General features: G+C 41.8%; 1 protein-coding gene across 2 annotated transcripts in view; it reads left to right on the top strand.

Moving 5' to 3' along the window:
• The window catches only part of PSEN1 (presenilin 1), a 70593-nt gene that overhangs the window by 14165 nt on the left and 39870 nt on the right, over positions 1–16558 (top strand). For both annotated transcript variants that reach the window (XM_021718361.1, XM_008069585.2), the window contains 2 exons: positions 13558–13808; positions 15761–15902. In XM_021718361.1, coding sequence (XP_021574036.1) covers positions 13558–13808; positions 15761–15902 — 393 coding nt within the window. The remainder of the gene's footprint in view (positions 1–13557; positions 13809–15760; positions 15903–16558) is intronic.

Raw genomic sequence — 16558 nt, 5'->3', positions numbered from 1 at the left:
CGGGTCTCGAACCTGCGGGCTCAGGCAGTCTACTCATCTCAGCCTCCCAAAGGCGTGGGATTACAGGCTGAGCCACCGAGTCCGACTTTACTCTTGCCAAGTTTAACAAGAAATTTAATGTCTGTTTGTTGCTGTAATTCAAATTCCAGCATTCTTATGATGGCACACAAAAACATGCAACAATGCTGGGCTCGGTGGCTCAGCCTGTAATCCTGCGCCTTTGGGAGGCTGAGGTGAGTGGATTGTCTGAGCCCGTGGGTTCGAGACGTGCCTGGGCAATTTGGCGAGACCTCATCTCTACAATAAATCAAAAATTAGCCGGGTGTGGTAGCGCACGCCTGTAGTTCCAGCTACTTGGAAGGCTGAGGCGGAAGGATCGCCGGAGCCCAGCAGGTCGAGGCTGCAGTGGCCGGGAGTGGCCACTGCACTCCAATCTGGGCGACAGAGTGAGACTCCAACTCAAAAAAAAACCCAAAAAAACAAAAACATGCAACAATAATAATGAACGCCACTCAGTGAGACACTGCCACGTCAACACAAACACGTCTGTGTAACACTGATATACCAAGGTTATGAAACCTTACTGAGTTGTTTGTACAATGCTGCCAATGTAAGTGCATGGTGGCAAGTTCGTGAACTTAATTGTCAAACCATGTATGTTACACATTGCCACAATGTTCTCCAAAGTGGTTGTGCATCAAGAGTGCATTGCAGTGTTTCTTTTTCTTTCTTTTTTTTTTTTTTTTTAACATACTTGCTGGTTCTTGCTATTATCTGATTTATTACATGTCAATCTGGTGAGCTTAAGATGGTATCTCCTATTATTTTAATTGTACTTTCCTAATTGCTAATAAGGTTTAACTTTTCTTCTTATTCTTATTGGCCATTTTTTTATTTTGAGTCAGAGTCTCACTGTCACTGAGGCTGAAGTGCAGTGGCACGCTCACAGCCACTGCAGCTTCAACCTGCTGGGTTCAGGTGATCCTTCCGCCTCAGTCTTCCAAGTAACTGGAACTACAGGCACACACCACCATGCCTGGCTAATTTTTTTTTTTTTTCAACTTATTGTAGAGATGAGGTCTTGCCAAGTTGCCCAGCTAGTCTCAAACCTGTGACCTCAGGCAGTCCTCTCACCTCGGCTTCCCAAAGTGCTAGGATTATAGGCATGAGCCACCGTGCCTGGCCTAGTTTACATGTTTTAAGTAAGTGAGTTATTCTTTGCTTTTAAAAATTAAATTTATTTGTATTTTTTCTATAAAACTGTTAAAAACAATTTAAGAAAAATATTCAGTAGTAGATTAGCAACCCTGAATATATATGAAAAAGCTTTTCTTATCTTATGAGGACTGAGCTAAACTATTCTAGAAGTTCCTGTGTAGTCAGCTGATGTTCAGCCTCATTCTCTTATATCTATTCTGGAAAAACAAGAGAAGAAAAAGGTAGGTAACCTTGGTAGTTTTCCTCTTTCATTTCCCAAATGTTCTATAACGTAGTTATCTTATATTTTAAAAAAAGAATGATTTTGAAAAAGTAAATTCTTTTTTAGTGTGAGGAATGATCACAAAACAGCAGTATGCTCCCTGGGGAATGTCTGTTGAAAGGGGAAAAGGATTCAGAGTTTTCTCTATGACTGAAATCGTTGCGAAGTTAGAGCTGCTGATGTAAAAGAAACCGAAAAACCTGGTAGCACAGGGTCTATGAGAGCACCATTATTGGTAACTGGAGTTTATATCATGCCCTTGTTGTCAATAAAAGCTTCACTTGTGTCTGTTAGTCTCAACTTAAAAATACTTAAATCTTAGACTGGGCACAGTGGCTCACGCCTGTACTCCCAGCATTTTGGGAGGCTGAGGCAGGAGGATTGCTTGAGCCCAGGAGCTCAAGACCAGCCTGGACAACAAAGCAAGACCTTGTCTTCTCTCCAAAGGGGGAAAAAATTAGCTGAGCGTGGTGGCACTTGTAGTCCCAGCTACTCAAAAGGCTGAGGCAGGCGGATCACTTGAGCCCAAGAGCTGGAGGCTGCAGTGAGTTGTGATTGTGTCAGTGACAGAGTGAGACTTTGTCTCTCTAAAAAAAAAAAAGAAAAAACAATACCGAAAATGCTTATCATACATTATAGAAAATTTTCATAAACATATTTAAAGTTTTTAGACTTACTCTTTTACACTTTGATTGTCTGAAAAACCAATCTGTATAAAAATCTTTAAAAAATAAAAAAACCCAAAACAACAAAAAAAAATAAAATATTTTAATTCATGCCACTATCAAATGAGAGATGTAGTTGCATAGTCTTGCCTTTTATTTTCTTGGAATTTTTTTGTTATTGTTGTTTTATACTTGTTGACCCTGTCTAGGTTGTAAATTCCCTGCATGCAAAACTGTTCTCGATTTTGAGCTGCCTTTAGAGCTCGTTGGTTACTCTATATCTTTAAACTAGTTCCACACAAATATACCAGCAAAAACAAAAACAAAATTTTGGGTGGGTTTTTTTCCTCATGAAAAATTGTTAAATTTTGTGCCTGCAAATAGAGAAGTCTGAAATGAATCTTACCAGTCGCCAGAGAACAGCTTCTGTGTGTGTCTTTGCCACTTCTCCATGTCACATCACTGTTTTCCCCATGTGGGCCAGAGCTACAGTTTTTAATGCAAAACAACTGTCAGGTGACAGTTTGGCATGTCACAAGAGCCTTTATGTTTTCCTTGGGAATGTGTGTCCTGCTTCCTTAGAGGTATCGTTCAATTCAAGGAGTTACTGCTTTCTACCAGTTTACTCTCTGCTCTGTTGAGAAGCTGGTGTGGGCTTTGTTTTTGCTGTTGGTTGGGTGTGTCTGTAGGGACTGGAGACCGGAAGGAGACTGACTCATGATTCAGCCATTTCTGAAAAAGGGCAAAGTTCACAAGTTGTGCAACAACTGAAGTTCTTTGTTTCCTAAGTGTACTGTATAGATCCAGTATTAAAGTCTCTCTTACAAGAACATTGGGAGCTTTTCTATAGTTAGTAACCTGTCATAATCCTTTGGTTTATTTTCACTGTACTTGTTAAAATAATTTATAAGGATTTATTATTCTGTTGCAGAATTTGATGGGTAGAGCTCTTCTTCCTTGGCCTGTCATAATTCTTTGTTAGAAGTCAGCTTTCAGGCCAGGTTTGGTGGCTCAGCCTGTAATCCCAGCACTTTGGGAGGCCGAGGCGAGTGGATTGCCTGAGCCCGCGGGTTTGAGACCCACCCGGGCAACTTGGCGAGACCTTGTCTCTACAATAAATAAAAAATTAGCCAGGTGTGGCAGCACGCACCTGTAGTTCCAGCTACTTAGAAGGCTGAGGTGGAAGGCTGAGATGGAAGGATCGCTGGAGCCCAGCAGGTCGAGGCTGCAGTGGCCGGGAGCGTGCCACCGCACTCCAGTCTGGGCAACAGAGTGAGACCTCAACTCAAAAAAAAAAAGTCAGCTTTCATTTCATTTCTGTTGACATTACAGGAATATAGTAAAACCAGAGGAAATTACAAATGGCTTCAGAATAGTGAAAATTCTTCTTTTTGATTTGGTATGGACTTACATCTTTTATGTGGGTTAACTGAGACTTTGTTGTTTTTCTAAGATACAGAAAGTAAATTTAAGTCTTATAGAATGTATATTAGAGTAATGGTTTGCAAACTGAAGTATGCCTTGGACTCCCCAGGAGGGATTGTTGAAACAAATTGTTTGGCTCCAAACCCAGAGTTTCTGATTTTCCAGTCTGGGATGGGCAGAGAATTTGCATCTCTGACCAGTTTCCAGGTCTCACCAGTGCCTCTTATTCAGGGACCATGGTTTGAGAACATTTGTATTTGAGTGAAAAAGTAAATGGAAAGCCAGTGTGGTGGCACGTGCTTATGGTCCCAGTTACTCAGGAGACTGAGGTGGGTGGATTGCCTGGGCCCAGGAGTTCAAGACCAGCTTGGGCAACTGAGTGAAACCCTGTCTTTAAACAAACAAAAAGAAAGGGAAAGTGACATTAGAGGAAAATGATTAGATTTATATATTGACTACTTAGTATTTTTATTCATATTAGTTTATTCTGACCCACATTTTCTAATCCTTAAGGAAATAAATTACCAACAGCTTTTTTTGATTTAAAATGGAAAATATCAAGTCCTCTTTTGATGAGCAGCACAGTTGGTTTCATGTTCTTGCTATTGTGAACAAGGCTGCGATAAACATACATGTGCAGGTATCTTTTTCATAGAGTAATTTTAATTTTTCCAGGAATGTTCCCAGTAGGAGGATTGCAGGTCATATGAAGGGTCGATTTTTAGAACTTTTAGGAATTGTCACACTGATTTCCACAGAGGCTGTACTAGTTTATATTCCCACCAAAGGGTGGCGGGAGTGACAGTAGTCAAAATCTGCCTGGGAGGAGGGGCACACCTCATCAACAAGGGTACCTGCATGATGAATATTTGAGTACCCAACCCTGAATTGTACCCCACAATTTTAAAATAAAAAAATTTAAAAGTTAAAAAAATAATAATAGTCGTTTGTTAACTAAATAAGAAGCCTTAAGGTAGTAATCACTGAAAGACCAATAAAGATTCTCTGTATAAAAGCAATTGCTGAAGAACATTTGTGTAAATCTGCAACCTCTAACTACTAAATTTATATTAAAATGTATCTAGTCTTTATAAGTGAAGGCCAGCTGCAGTATCTTTTCAGAATTAGGAACATTAAGTGCAAAGAACTTCAGTTGTAGCAAATTATTGAATGGTAGAACCAGCCTTATTTTCTAGATAATGGAAGGTCCCTCTTTTGAGTATGAGAAATGTATATAATTAAACAGAAATTAAACCTATAAGCTCTTTAAAGGTTTGATTTCATTTTTCAGAGAAAAATGAAGAGTCATCTAAATTTAAACTAAATTAGATTCAGGTCTAGCGCAGTGGCTTAATTCCAGCACTTTGGGAGACTGAGGTGAGAGGATTGTTTGAGCTCAGGAGCTTGAGACTAGGTAACATAGTAAGACCATGTCTCTACAAAAAAATTAAAAAGTTAACTGGACATGGTGGTGCACACTTGTAGTCCCAGGTACTCAGGAAGCTGAAGTAGAAGGATCTCCTGAGGCCAGGTGATTGAGACTGTGGTGAGCTGTGACTGTGCTACTGCACTACAGCCAGAGTGAGACCCCAACTCAAAATAAATTAAATAACCAAGCAAATAAATAAACTAAATTGAATTCACCGGCCCAATCAGCCTTTGAAGTGTTTTGGGGTTTTTTGTTTGTTTTGAGTCAGAGTCTTACTCTGTCACCCAGGCTGGAGTGCAGTGGCATGCTCATGGCCACTGCAGCCTTAACTTGCTGGACTCAGGCGATCCTTCTACCTCAGCCATCCAAATAACTGGAACTACAGGCATGCATCACCATGCCTGGCTAATTTTTTGAATTATTGTAGAGACGAGTTATTTCCAAGTTGTCCAGGCTGGTCTTGAACCACTAGGCTCAGGCATTCCTCTTGAATCAGCCTCCCAAAGTGCTGGGAATGCAGGCATGAGCCACTGTGCTTGACTTTGACAGTGTTCTTTTTTTTTTTGAGTTGGAGTCTCACTCTGTCACCCAGACTGGAGTGTAGTGGCTGCTCCCGGCCACCGCAGTCTCGAGCTGCTGGGCTCTGGCGATCCTTCCGCCTCAGCCTCCCAAGTAGCTGGAACTACAGGCGTGCGCTACCACACCTGGCTAATTTTTTATTTATTATAGATGAGGTCTCACCAAGTTGCCCAGGCGAGTCTCGAACCCGTGGGCTCAGGCAGTCTACTCACCTCAGCCTCCCAAAGGCGCGGGATTACAGGCCGAGCCACCGAGCCCGGCTGACAGTGTTCTTGTACTGTCTATGGTAATGAATTTGTTTTTCCAAACTTATGTCAAAGTGATTAAGGATAAAAGGAACTTAAAATCCTGGTGACCCCAGAAGAACATGCTAGCTTTTGCATGAAAGTAAAGTCATAAGTCTTAGGCACAGATCTTAATAATTTAAGAAACTCTAGGCTCGAGACTAGCAGAACAGCCCCAGAAATGTTAAATATTATCTTTAACTGATATGTCAGCCGTTACAGGAAATGATGACCTTCTTTGACTTTAGAATAATTAAATCTCTACTCCAGGGGATCACAAAGCATGGGCAGGTGCTGAATGGAATTCTGTGTGTTGTTGGAAACATATTGCCTGTGACTAGTAAATGCTTTCAAGTTTTCCACTTAACATGCCAGTTCTTTGGTTAAGCTCCTCTTCTAGTGCTATCCTACGGTCTTAGGAGCCTCACATTCCTAATTGCAGAAATCCAAACAATGTCTTTAAAATCTTACAGGGTTGATACTTTTTCTCATATGTAAATATTCATTATAAGTAAGAAAATAGTATTTAGGCTATAAGTATATCAACATGATGGAATGCATTATAACCTTTTAGGGATGTTGACTGTTATTATATGAAGATGTATACATGAAATTTTAGATGGAAAAAGTAGAGTATAATACAATATTTGTGGACCCTTAATAGTTGTGTGTGTTGAAAACCATTCGCATTTGGGGTGTTGTAAAAATAAGGTTTTGTTTTCTTTGTGAAATCACTTAAGTTCATATTCAGCTGCCCAACAGTATAAACGTAATATGTGGCAAAATGGTCCTGAATGAAAGCAAAAGGCAAACTAGGGCAAAGGGTTATAATACACAACGACAGATGTATCCTAATACATGTAGAGTTCTTATGAAGTCAGAAGGAATGTGAACAACTCTGTAGAATCATTAGCAAAGTTTACAAGCGGTGTATGTGGAGGAAGAAATATAAGTGGCAGTAGATACATGAAATGCTAGTTGATCAACCTTACTGATAATCAGAGATACATGAAAACTTCAGTGGGTACTGAGGATGTGGGGAAATAGGCTTTCTCATATTCTGTTCATGGGAGTTTAATTAGTTTAGACAAGTTGGCAATTGAATCTATGAATACACATGCCTTTTGGGGGTAATCTAGCGATTGAATATAACCTAAGCTAATCTGACATAGCATTTCCACTTCTTGAAATTTATCTTGTAAAAACATTACCACAAGAAATACAGACAAGAATTTTTATTGACGCTTTATTTGTAACAGTGAGAATTTGGCAGTAATCTCAATCTTTGTCATTGACCTCTTGGGCTCAAGCAATTCTCCCACCTCAGCTCCCAAATAGCTGGGACTACAGGTGCACGACACTATGCCTGGCTAATTTTTTGATTTTTTTTTTTTTTTTTTTTTTTTGTAAAACCGAGGTCTCACTTTGTTGCCCAGGCTATTCTTGAACTCCTAGCCTCAAGCAATCCTCCTGCCTTGGCTTCCCAAAGTGCTGGGATTACAGGTGTGAGTCATTGCACCTTGCCATAATTACCTTATTTAAGGCTAAATAATATTGTAGCTTATATATATGCCATTTCTGTATCCATTTACCTGTCAGTATGCTTTGGGTTACTTCTGCCTCTTGGCTATTCTGAATAATGCTACAGTGAACATGGGTGTGCACATATCTCTTTGAGATCCTGCTTTTTTTTTTTTTTTTTGAGTCAGAGTCTCACTCTGTCACCTAGACTGGTGTGTGGTGGCATGCTCACAGCCATCCCAGCATCAACCTGCTGGGCTCAGGCGATCCTTCCGCCTCAGCCTCCCAAGTTGCCAGAACTACAGGCACTTGCTACCACACCAGGCTGATTTTTTGATTTACTGTCGAGATGAGATCTCATCATGTTGCCCAGGCTGGTCTCGAACCTGTGGGCTCAAGCAATCATCTTGCCTCAGCGTCCCAAAGTGCTGGGATTACAGGCTTGAGCCACTGCACCTGGCCTAATACTTTTTAACTTTAGAGCCACATGGGTTTTCATCTATTTAAACAAGTAAATTTTACTTTTTTAAATAAGAAATTAAAACATAGGTTTTTCTTTTCCCTTAAGGATAGGATCACGCCATGTTTCCCAGGCTAGACTCCAACTTCTGAGCTTAAGCCATCCTCCCATCACAGTGGCCTGAATAGCTAGGACTGTAGGTGCGCACCACCATGTCTGAAAACAGTCTGTTTTAAAAGTGGAATTCACAGTACTCCAAAGAAGAGGGGTGTGTGTGTGTGTGTGTGTGTGAGACTTAAGTTAAACAGTGCTCTAGTATCCTGTGATCAGCCTCGGGCAGGACAGGGCTGGGTTGGCTATGTTCATAAACCAGAACATCCAGTTGAGGGCTGTGAACAGGCATATGTCTGCCTCTCACGTGCTAGACTTACCTAGTTAAACTGTTCATGGAGCCTAATAGGATGGCATGGTATCATAGAAGCACAGGCTTTTGAAGCAAGAGGCTTGAATTTGATTCCTGCTTCTGCTGTTTTCTGGTTGTGAGATTTTGGACAAGTTACTTTTGTGTTTTCTATCAAAACCTCTCAAGGTAGAAAGGAATAAATGAGATAATGTGACAGTGCTTTATAAATTATCAAAGACTATATAGGTAACTATTATTACTTGTATTTTCGTTATAGTAAACATTAAACGACCCATTAAGTTGGTCAGAACTGAACTGCTGAACATTAACTGCAGATGGAACATTCTTAGCACATGTCTTAGTCCTCTCCCTCTCTGGAAAGATACAAGGATGAGCTCTCACTCCTGCGCCTCTGCTGTCTGTCACGGTCTGCCCTGCCTTCCAGCCCTCACCTTCCTGTAGCCATTTCCATTCTGCTGGACTTTGGCCACTATGGTGACTTGTGCTCAGCAAAAATGAACTTTCTTGATGGGTGATGTGTATGTTCCTACCTTGTATGCTTTGGAATAGTTTCCTTTCCATTCCTCGTAGGACTGGGGCTCATCACTATTTTCTCTGTGTGGTCAAACAGTTGACTTCCTGACTCCAGACTGAGGAAGGCAGCACCTTCATAAAGCCACTCTTCTCTCTTTTTTTTGTTCTCCTCTGTCTTACTCTTTTTTTTTTTTTTTTTTTTTGAGTTGGAGTCTCACTCTGTTGCCCAGGCTGGAGTGCAGTGGCATGCTCACGGCCACCCCAGTGTCGTACTGCTGGGCTCTCACGGCCACCCCAGTGTCGTACTGCTGGGCTCTGGCAATCCTTCCACCTCAGCCTTCCAAGTAGCTGGGACTACAGGCATGTACTACCATACCCAGCTGATTTTTGATTTATTGTAAAGATGAGGTCTCGCCAAGTTGCCCAGGCTGGTCTTGAACCCGGAGGCTCAGGCCATCTACTCGCCTTGGCCTCCCAAAGTGCTGGGATTACAGACTGAGCCAACAAGCCCGGCCGTCTTACTCTTTTTTGTGTTGCTATAACAGAATACCACAGACTGGATACTTTATTTAAAAAAAAAGTTTATTCAGCTCATGGTTCTCAAGGCTGGAAAATTCCAGAGCATGTCACTGGCATCTGAAGAGGGTCATCCCGTGGCAGATAGGCAGAAGGGCAAGACACTGCTTGCAGGAGAGAGCTTGCTTTTGTAACAAGGCCATTCCTGCAATTACCATCCCACTCCTGCGATAATGACATTACAGGTTGAGACTCCCTACTCCAAAAATTTGAAATCCAGAATGCTACTAAGTCTGAAACTTTTTGAGCTCCAGCATATGATGCTCAAAGGAAATGTTTATTGGAGTGTTTTGGATTTGGGATACTTAACTAGTAAGTATAATGCAAATATTTCAAAATCTGAAATCTGAAGCACTCCTGGTCCCAAACATATCAGAGAAGGGATGCTCAACCTGTAATCCACTCATCAAACAGAGACCACCAACCAGTCACCTCCCAGAGGTCCCACCTCAGCACCACCACGATGGTAACAATGTTTCCAATGCAGGAGCTTTTGGGGGACACATTCCAACTATAATGCCCTTCTGTTATCCCCTACCCCATTCCACTAGTAATCATCCCCCCATTTTGTATACTCAGTCTCTTCTTCTGATCTCAAGCAAGTATGTCTCTAACAGCCCTTAACTATTTCAAGTTCGAATCCCTCTCTGTTGTCAAACCTTTTTTTTTTTTTGACTTCAAAGAATGACTGCCTTTACTGTCTCAATTTCCATTCAATTCCCAGGCCGCTATGAATTATGATCTGATTAACCTCTTCGATTTTACTTTTGTAAAACCCCTGGAGAACTTCCCATTGCCAAAGTCAGTGACTTTTTAGTTCTCATCATGCCCGACTGCTGATGCCCCCTCTCTGAATTGTGTGCTGCTTTTGGCTTCTGTGTTGTAATCCTGCCTTTTCTTCCCTCTCCCCTGCTCTTGTGCCTCTTCTGCTGATTTTCTCCCATAACCTGCTTCAGCTTAGGGTTCATTTACACTTCTGTCCTTGGTCTTGTTCTCCATATTTTTCCTTCCTCATCTGCTTTTCACAGCTGTTTTTCTTTTATACTCTCCCTGAGCTTTCATCCATTTCTGAGGTTATAGAGACTTGACTTTCTCCTGCTGTCCTCTGAACTTGGAATTCCTGTTGTTGACTGCCTTTGCACTTACCTGCCTGGTGGTAGGAACTCCAGGTTCACCGCAGTCTCTAAAGTGTTTCTCCTCTCTTCCAGCTTGCTCATCTTCTTGTGTTCCTTTTCCCTCTCAGTGCTGTCACTACCCACCTCATCCCTTATGCTAAAAACCTCGAGTCAGCCTCAACTCTTTCCTAATGATTCACACATAATTTGTAACAAAGCTCTGTTAATTCAACTTCTGAAATGTCTTTCTTATACATCTCTCATTTTTTCTTTTTTTTATTTTGAACTGGAGTCTCTGTCACCCAGGCTGGAGTGCAATGGCATGCTCACGGCCACTCCAGCGTCGATCTGCTGGGCTCTGGTGATACTTCCACCTCAGCCTTCCAAGTAACTGGAAATACAGGCGCACACTATCACACCCGGCTAATTTTTTTATTTAAGTAGAGACGAGGTCTCGCCAAGTTGCCCGAGCTTGTTTCGAACTCGCAGGCTCAGGCAATCCACTCACCTCAGCCTCCCAAAGTGCTGGGATTAAAGGCTGAGCCACCGAGCCCGGCCACATCTCTCATTTTTTATTGCCAATCAATCAAGTTCCTTAAAAATGAAATCTCTGATGTGTCACTTCCTCAACCTTAACAATTTTTATGTCTTTCTATTATCTGTAGGATAAAGTCTAAAGTCCTTGGTATGGCAAGCAAAAATTCTTTACAACCTTTCTAAAATTAACTTAAGTTAGTTTTTTGTTTTTTGTTTTTTGCTGAGTTTTTTTTTTTTTGAGTTGGAGTCTCACTCATGGACACTGCAACTTTGACCTGCTGGACTCAGGCAATCCTGCTTTAGGCTTCTAAGTATCTGGGACCATAGGCATGCACCACCATGCCCAGCTTTAAATTAGTTTTAAGGACAGGGTCTAGATCTAATTAATTTCAGTGTTGCCACAGCAGAGTACCTGAGACATGGGAATTTGATAATTAACCTATGGGATGAAGATATTGTAAGTAAAATAAAAGAGAACCCACAGCTCACACTGAGTCTGCAGAGCTCCCATGTTGTGAATGGCAGATTAAGAGGCAGTTAAGAACTTAATTTCTGGAATCAGGCCCTACTGGGTTTACACCCTCTCAGTAGCACTCCCTGGCCGTGGCTGTTCTTCACCTGTACAGTGATGATGAGATGATTGTGAGAATTAGGTATAAAGTACATGTTACAGTCCCTGGCACATGATAATCATTTTAAGCTATCATTAAATGTGAAATGTATTTTTAATGAATAACAGTAATACTCTATGGTAATCCTTACTTATACTGTGTAGTCAGAAATTAGGTACACGCGTGGCTTGTTCTCAGATGACCTTTCTAAGAGAGCTCTAACTTAATCAGATTCATTTGACTAGCCGCAGTGACTGTCAGTCTACTTTCATCTCCTATTTACTTGTATGAGACAAGGAGAAATGCCTGTTTTTTTCCCCCCTGTCACCTATTACTTTTATTTATCTATTTATTTGTTTTTAGTTTGTTTATTTTTTTCTTAGAGATGGGGATCTCACGATATTGCCCAGGCTTGATTTGAACTCCTAGCCTCATGGGATCCTCCCCAGTAGCTGGGACTATAGGTGTGCACCCCCATGCCTGGCAAGTTGCTTATTATTTTTATTGTTGTTGCTCTTGTTATTCACCCTACCCTTTACAAAAGCTGAATTTTAAAACATGAACTGTGATACCAAAAAAAGAAATTGGACTTGAAGAATAGGAAAAGATAAGCTCAAAATAAGGGTAAAGTAACAGGATGGTATCTGGATTAAGGTGGAAAGTAGAATTAAGAAAGGTTTTCATTCCCTTTAGTCATTCATCAAGTATTTATCATTCCCTTACTCTGTGCAGAACACACTGGGCATGGGGAAGGTAGAGACAGGAGCCGTCAGAATTGCTTAAGACCTAGTTTCTCTCTGAGGATCTTTTTTTTTTTGAGTTGGAGTCTCACCCCGTCGCCCAGACTGGGAGTGCAGTGGCACGCTCCTGGCACCGCAGCCTCGACCTGCTGGGCTCCGGCGATCCTTCCACCTCAGTCTTCCGAAGAGCCAGAATTACAGGCCCGCTCTACCACGCCTGGCTGATTTTTTTTGATTTATTGTAGAGATGAGCTCTCACCAAGTTGCCCTGGCGGGTCTTGAACCTGCGGGCTCAGGCAATCCACTCACCTTGGCCTCCCAAAGCACTGGGATTACAGGCTGAGCCACTGAGCCCGGCCAAGGATCTTTTTAATAGGATACTTTTTTGAGATAATTGTAGCTTTACATGTAATTGTAAGAAATGAGGGCACTTGAACATCACTGTAAGGATTGTAAAGTCTTATTAATAACGAAGGTACAATGGTTTCTTGCATAACTGTTATGGACTCACTATCAGAAGGCACTTCACAAATTTGAAAGGTGTGGAAACTCTGCCTGCAGCTGCAGCAGATAAAGAAGGTTTCGTGCATGTGTCAGGGTGTAAAGTACACCCCAAAGGATGAGTGCAGGTGTGTTCAGTTGAGAATGCACTAACCCAAGACCCAGGTAGAAGGGAGGCCCTGAGATGAATAGCCTAGATTGTTAATCTGCATACTTCCTGTGAATTGGTTCTTTCTTCCTTCAGGTTTTTAGAACTCACACGTCATGACTGACCTGTTGTTAATCCCCGGTCTAATTGTTCCCTTTTCTGTTGTTTATATAGAATACCTTGATTCTGCCAAGCATGGTGGTACTCATCTGTAGTCCCAGCTACTTGGGAGACTGAGGCGAGAGGATTGTTTGAGCCCAGGAGTTCTGGGCTGTAGTGAGCTGTGCTAATTGGGTGTCAACAATAAGGTTAGCATCAATAAGGTGTCCTCTTGGAGGAGGGGGACCACCAAGCTGCTCAAGGAGGCTGAACCCATCTATGTTGGAAATAAAGCAGGTCAAAATTCTGAGCTGATAGTAGTAGTGGGATCAAACTTGTGAATGGCCACTCCAGTCCAGGCAATGTAGTGAGACCCCCATCCCTAAAACGTAAAAATACCTTGATTCTCCTGGGAGTCTGATTTACTGAAAAAGTTTTTCTTTGTTTTAGAATGACAGTAGAGAACGACAGGAGCACAGCGACAGGCGGAGGCTTGGCCCCCCTGAACCCTTGTCCAATGGACGGCCCCAGGGTAGCTCCCGGCCAGTGGTGGAGCAAGATGAGGAAGAGGACGAGGAGCTTACGCTGAAGTATGGTGCCAAACACGTGATCATGCTCTTCGTTCCTGTGACTCTCTGCATGGTGGTAGTCGTGGCTACCATCAAATCTGTCAGCTTTTATACCCGGAAGGATGGGCAGCTGTACGTATAAGTGTTTTGTTTTATTGTCCTTGAGGCCAGTGTGGCTTTTTTTTTACAGTGCGTCACCATCACCTTGAGGCCTCTGTACTGAAGGGGCATGATGGTCGTAGAGTCTTTCCTCTCTGATGGCCAGAAGCAGTGGACAGCATGAGTGGAGAATGCACTCTGCAGACATGTTTCCTGTGGCGTCGCTGGGTAGGACTGAAGTCATTTGAAACTGAGCACAGCAAGAGTATCCTTTTCCACCTCAGGGCCATTGGACCCATCATTCTTCTGCCTGGAATATTCTTTCCTTTTCTAACTTTGGTGGATCAAATTCCTAACATCCTTGTTATCTTGGCTTAAATGTTAAATCCTCAAAGACAACTTCCCTGATTCTCGTCACAGAATTAGGTCTTTCCTTGTATTCTTTCTCAGAGCAACTTGTTCTTTCTCACTTGTCACAATTTGCAAATGTGTTTTTGTTTACATTGTTTATTTAATGTCTGATTTCATTCTGTACTGCAAGGTCTATGAAGGTACTTTATCTCCAGGGTGAGGTATATAATAAATGGTTGACAAAAAAATTGTTAATTGTAAGAATGAATAACTGATGCAAGGTGGCACTCTCTAGACTCTTGGGTAGCTATCATGTGGATTCCCTAGTGCTGCTGGTATAGCCCTTGGCTTCTAAGAAAAACACTCAGGTCAGATGTCATCTAGTTCTCGTGGGACCCAAAGAAGAGTTTACGTGACTTTCAGAATTTGAGATTGTCAAGGGTCTGAAAAACTGTGGTGTTCTGTAAACCAAGCTGTTTTAGCATTTTGGGAGAACAGCTGAGACAGTGAGTGAAGGTCAGGGGTTAGAGACAACAGTCAAAATGGTTGGGGCATACTCTCTGTGTAGGTCAGGGTTAGGTTTAGAATTGGCATCATATAACAGAAGAAGGGTTAATAGGCCACAGCTGCCTGATCGTGTGAATGGACTTTCCTTGGAACATGACTGTGCCCATTTGTTTAGGCATCACCTGTGGCTGCTTTCATGCTTTGGTGGCACAGTTTAGAGGACCCACAAAACTTAAAATACTTATTATCCAGCCCTTTACAGGAAGTTTGCTGACCCTGTTACAGAACATCAAAACAACTGGCTTAAATCGTACGCATAGTTTCTTTCCCATGGAGTAGTGCAGAGGTAGTAATCCAGATGGTAGTGGGACTCAGGCCCCTTCTTTGTTCTTCACCTTCCACTCTCTAGGTTACCTCAGGTCCCGGGCTGGAGCTGTGGCCTTCATTCAGACAGCAGAAAAGTGTGGAGAGAAAAGGACCAGGACTTTCCAGAAGTCCCTTCTGTCTTAGATTCTATACACAAGACATCTTCCCGTAACTCACTGGCCATTATTTAATTCTTGTGGCCACACCTGAACATAAGAGCATCAGAAATAAATTCTTTTGGCTGGGAACATTGACATCTGGAACAATAATGCTTTTATGTGAATGAGAAACAGGGAAGAAGGATGTATGACGTTGTTGACAGCTCCAGTTGCAATCACTCTGCAGATGAAAGACAATAGTTATAAACTAGATTACCTTTCCTCTGACAGCTGCTTGTCAACCTAGTTTATGTGACACAATCTGGTTCTTTAACAAATGTCTAGTAAGCTATAGAAAAAGAACATCCAATGAGGTGATTATTTCAGTACAGAGCAACCACTGGGTGGAGCCAGTGTCTGACTCCCATGCAAGTCCTCCTCTCCCTATGTTAGATATTTTCTTTTATTTTGAAGTGATTATTTTAGACTTCAGGTATTCTTCTTAGGTTAAAAATTCTTAGTTAGATTGGTGAGATGAGGAAATGTAACTTACATAAGTTATTAATCGACTCAAGGAAAACAAAGTTCTATGCTGGGGGTGATTTGTGGTTTGAGAACTCTGTTAGAACTTACCTGAGGCTTTTGTGTTTTGTTTTATTATAGAATCTATACCCCATTTACAGAAGACACCGAGACTGTGGGCCAGAGAGCCCTGCACTCAATTCTGAATGCTGCCATCATGATCAGCGTCATTGTTGTCATGACTATCCTCCTGGTGGTTCTGTATAAATACAGGTGCTATAAGGTGAGCAAGAGACACAAGAGCTTTGTTTTCCACCTTCTTTTGGTTATGACTGAGGAAAGAAAAGGTCTCATATTCTAGAACTAAGTTAATTTTTAGTTTCCATCTACCTTGTTGTGGAACATTTAAAAAATACAAAAAGGGAACTGGGCGTGGTGGTGCGCACCTATAATCTCAGCACTTTGGGAGGCTAAGTCAAGAGGATTGCTGAACCCAGGAGTCTGAGATCAGACTGAACAAATAACAAGACTGTCTCTAAAAATAGAAGACAAAAACAAGTATTGGAAATATTTTATATGCATGAATTGGATATATCATGAAAAAGTATTATATAAAGTGTATACATTATACTTTGTTATCAGAGGGTAGTGACAGTAAGTACTGTTCTGGATTTCAGCGCCTTTTTAGGCCATAGTCAAAACAACAGCAAAATACAAAAAGTCATAAATAAAAAACAAACTTTTTTTTTTGAGTAGAGGGTCTCACTCTGTCATCTAGGCTAGAGTGCAGTGGCACGCTCATTGCCACAGCAGCCTCAACCTGCTGGTCTCAGGCAATCCTTCCACCTCAGCTTGCCAAGTAGCTGGAACTGCAGGCGCATGCCACCACTCCCAGCTAATTTTTCGATTTACTGTAGAGATGAGGTCTCACCATGTTGT

The sequence above is a fragment of the Carlito syrichta genome, unplaced genomic scaffold (assembly GCF_000164805.1).
Source record: "Carlito syrichta isolate Samal-C Ts95f unplaced genomic scaffold, Tarsius_syrichta-2.0.1 Scaffold312129, whole genome shotgun sequence".
Classification (NCBI taxonomy): Eukaryota; Metazoa; Chordata; class Mammalia; order Primates; family Tarsiidae; genus Carlito; species Carlito syrichta.
This window is presented reverse-complemented; position numbering and strand designations above follow the sequence as displayed.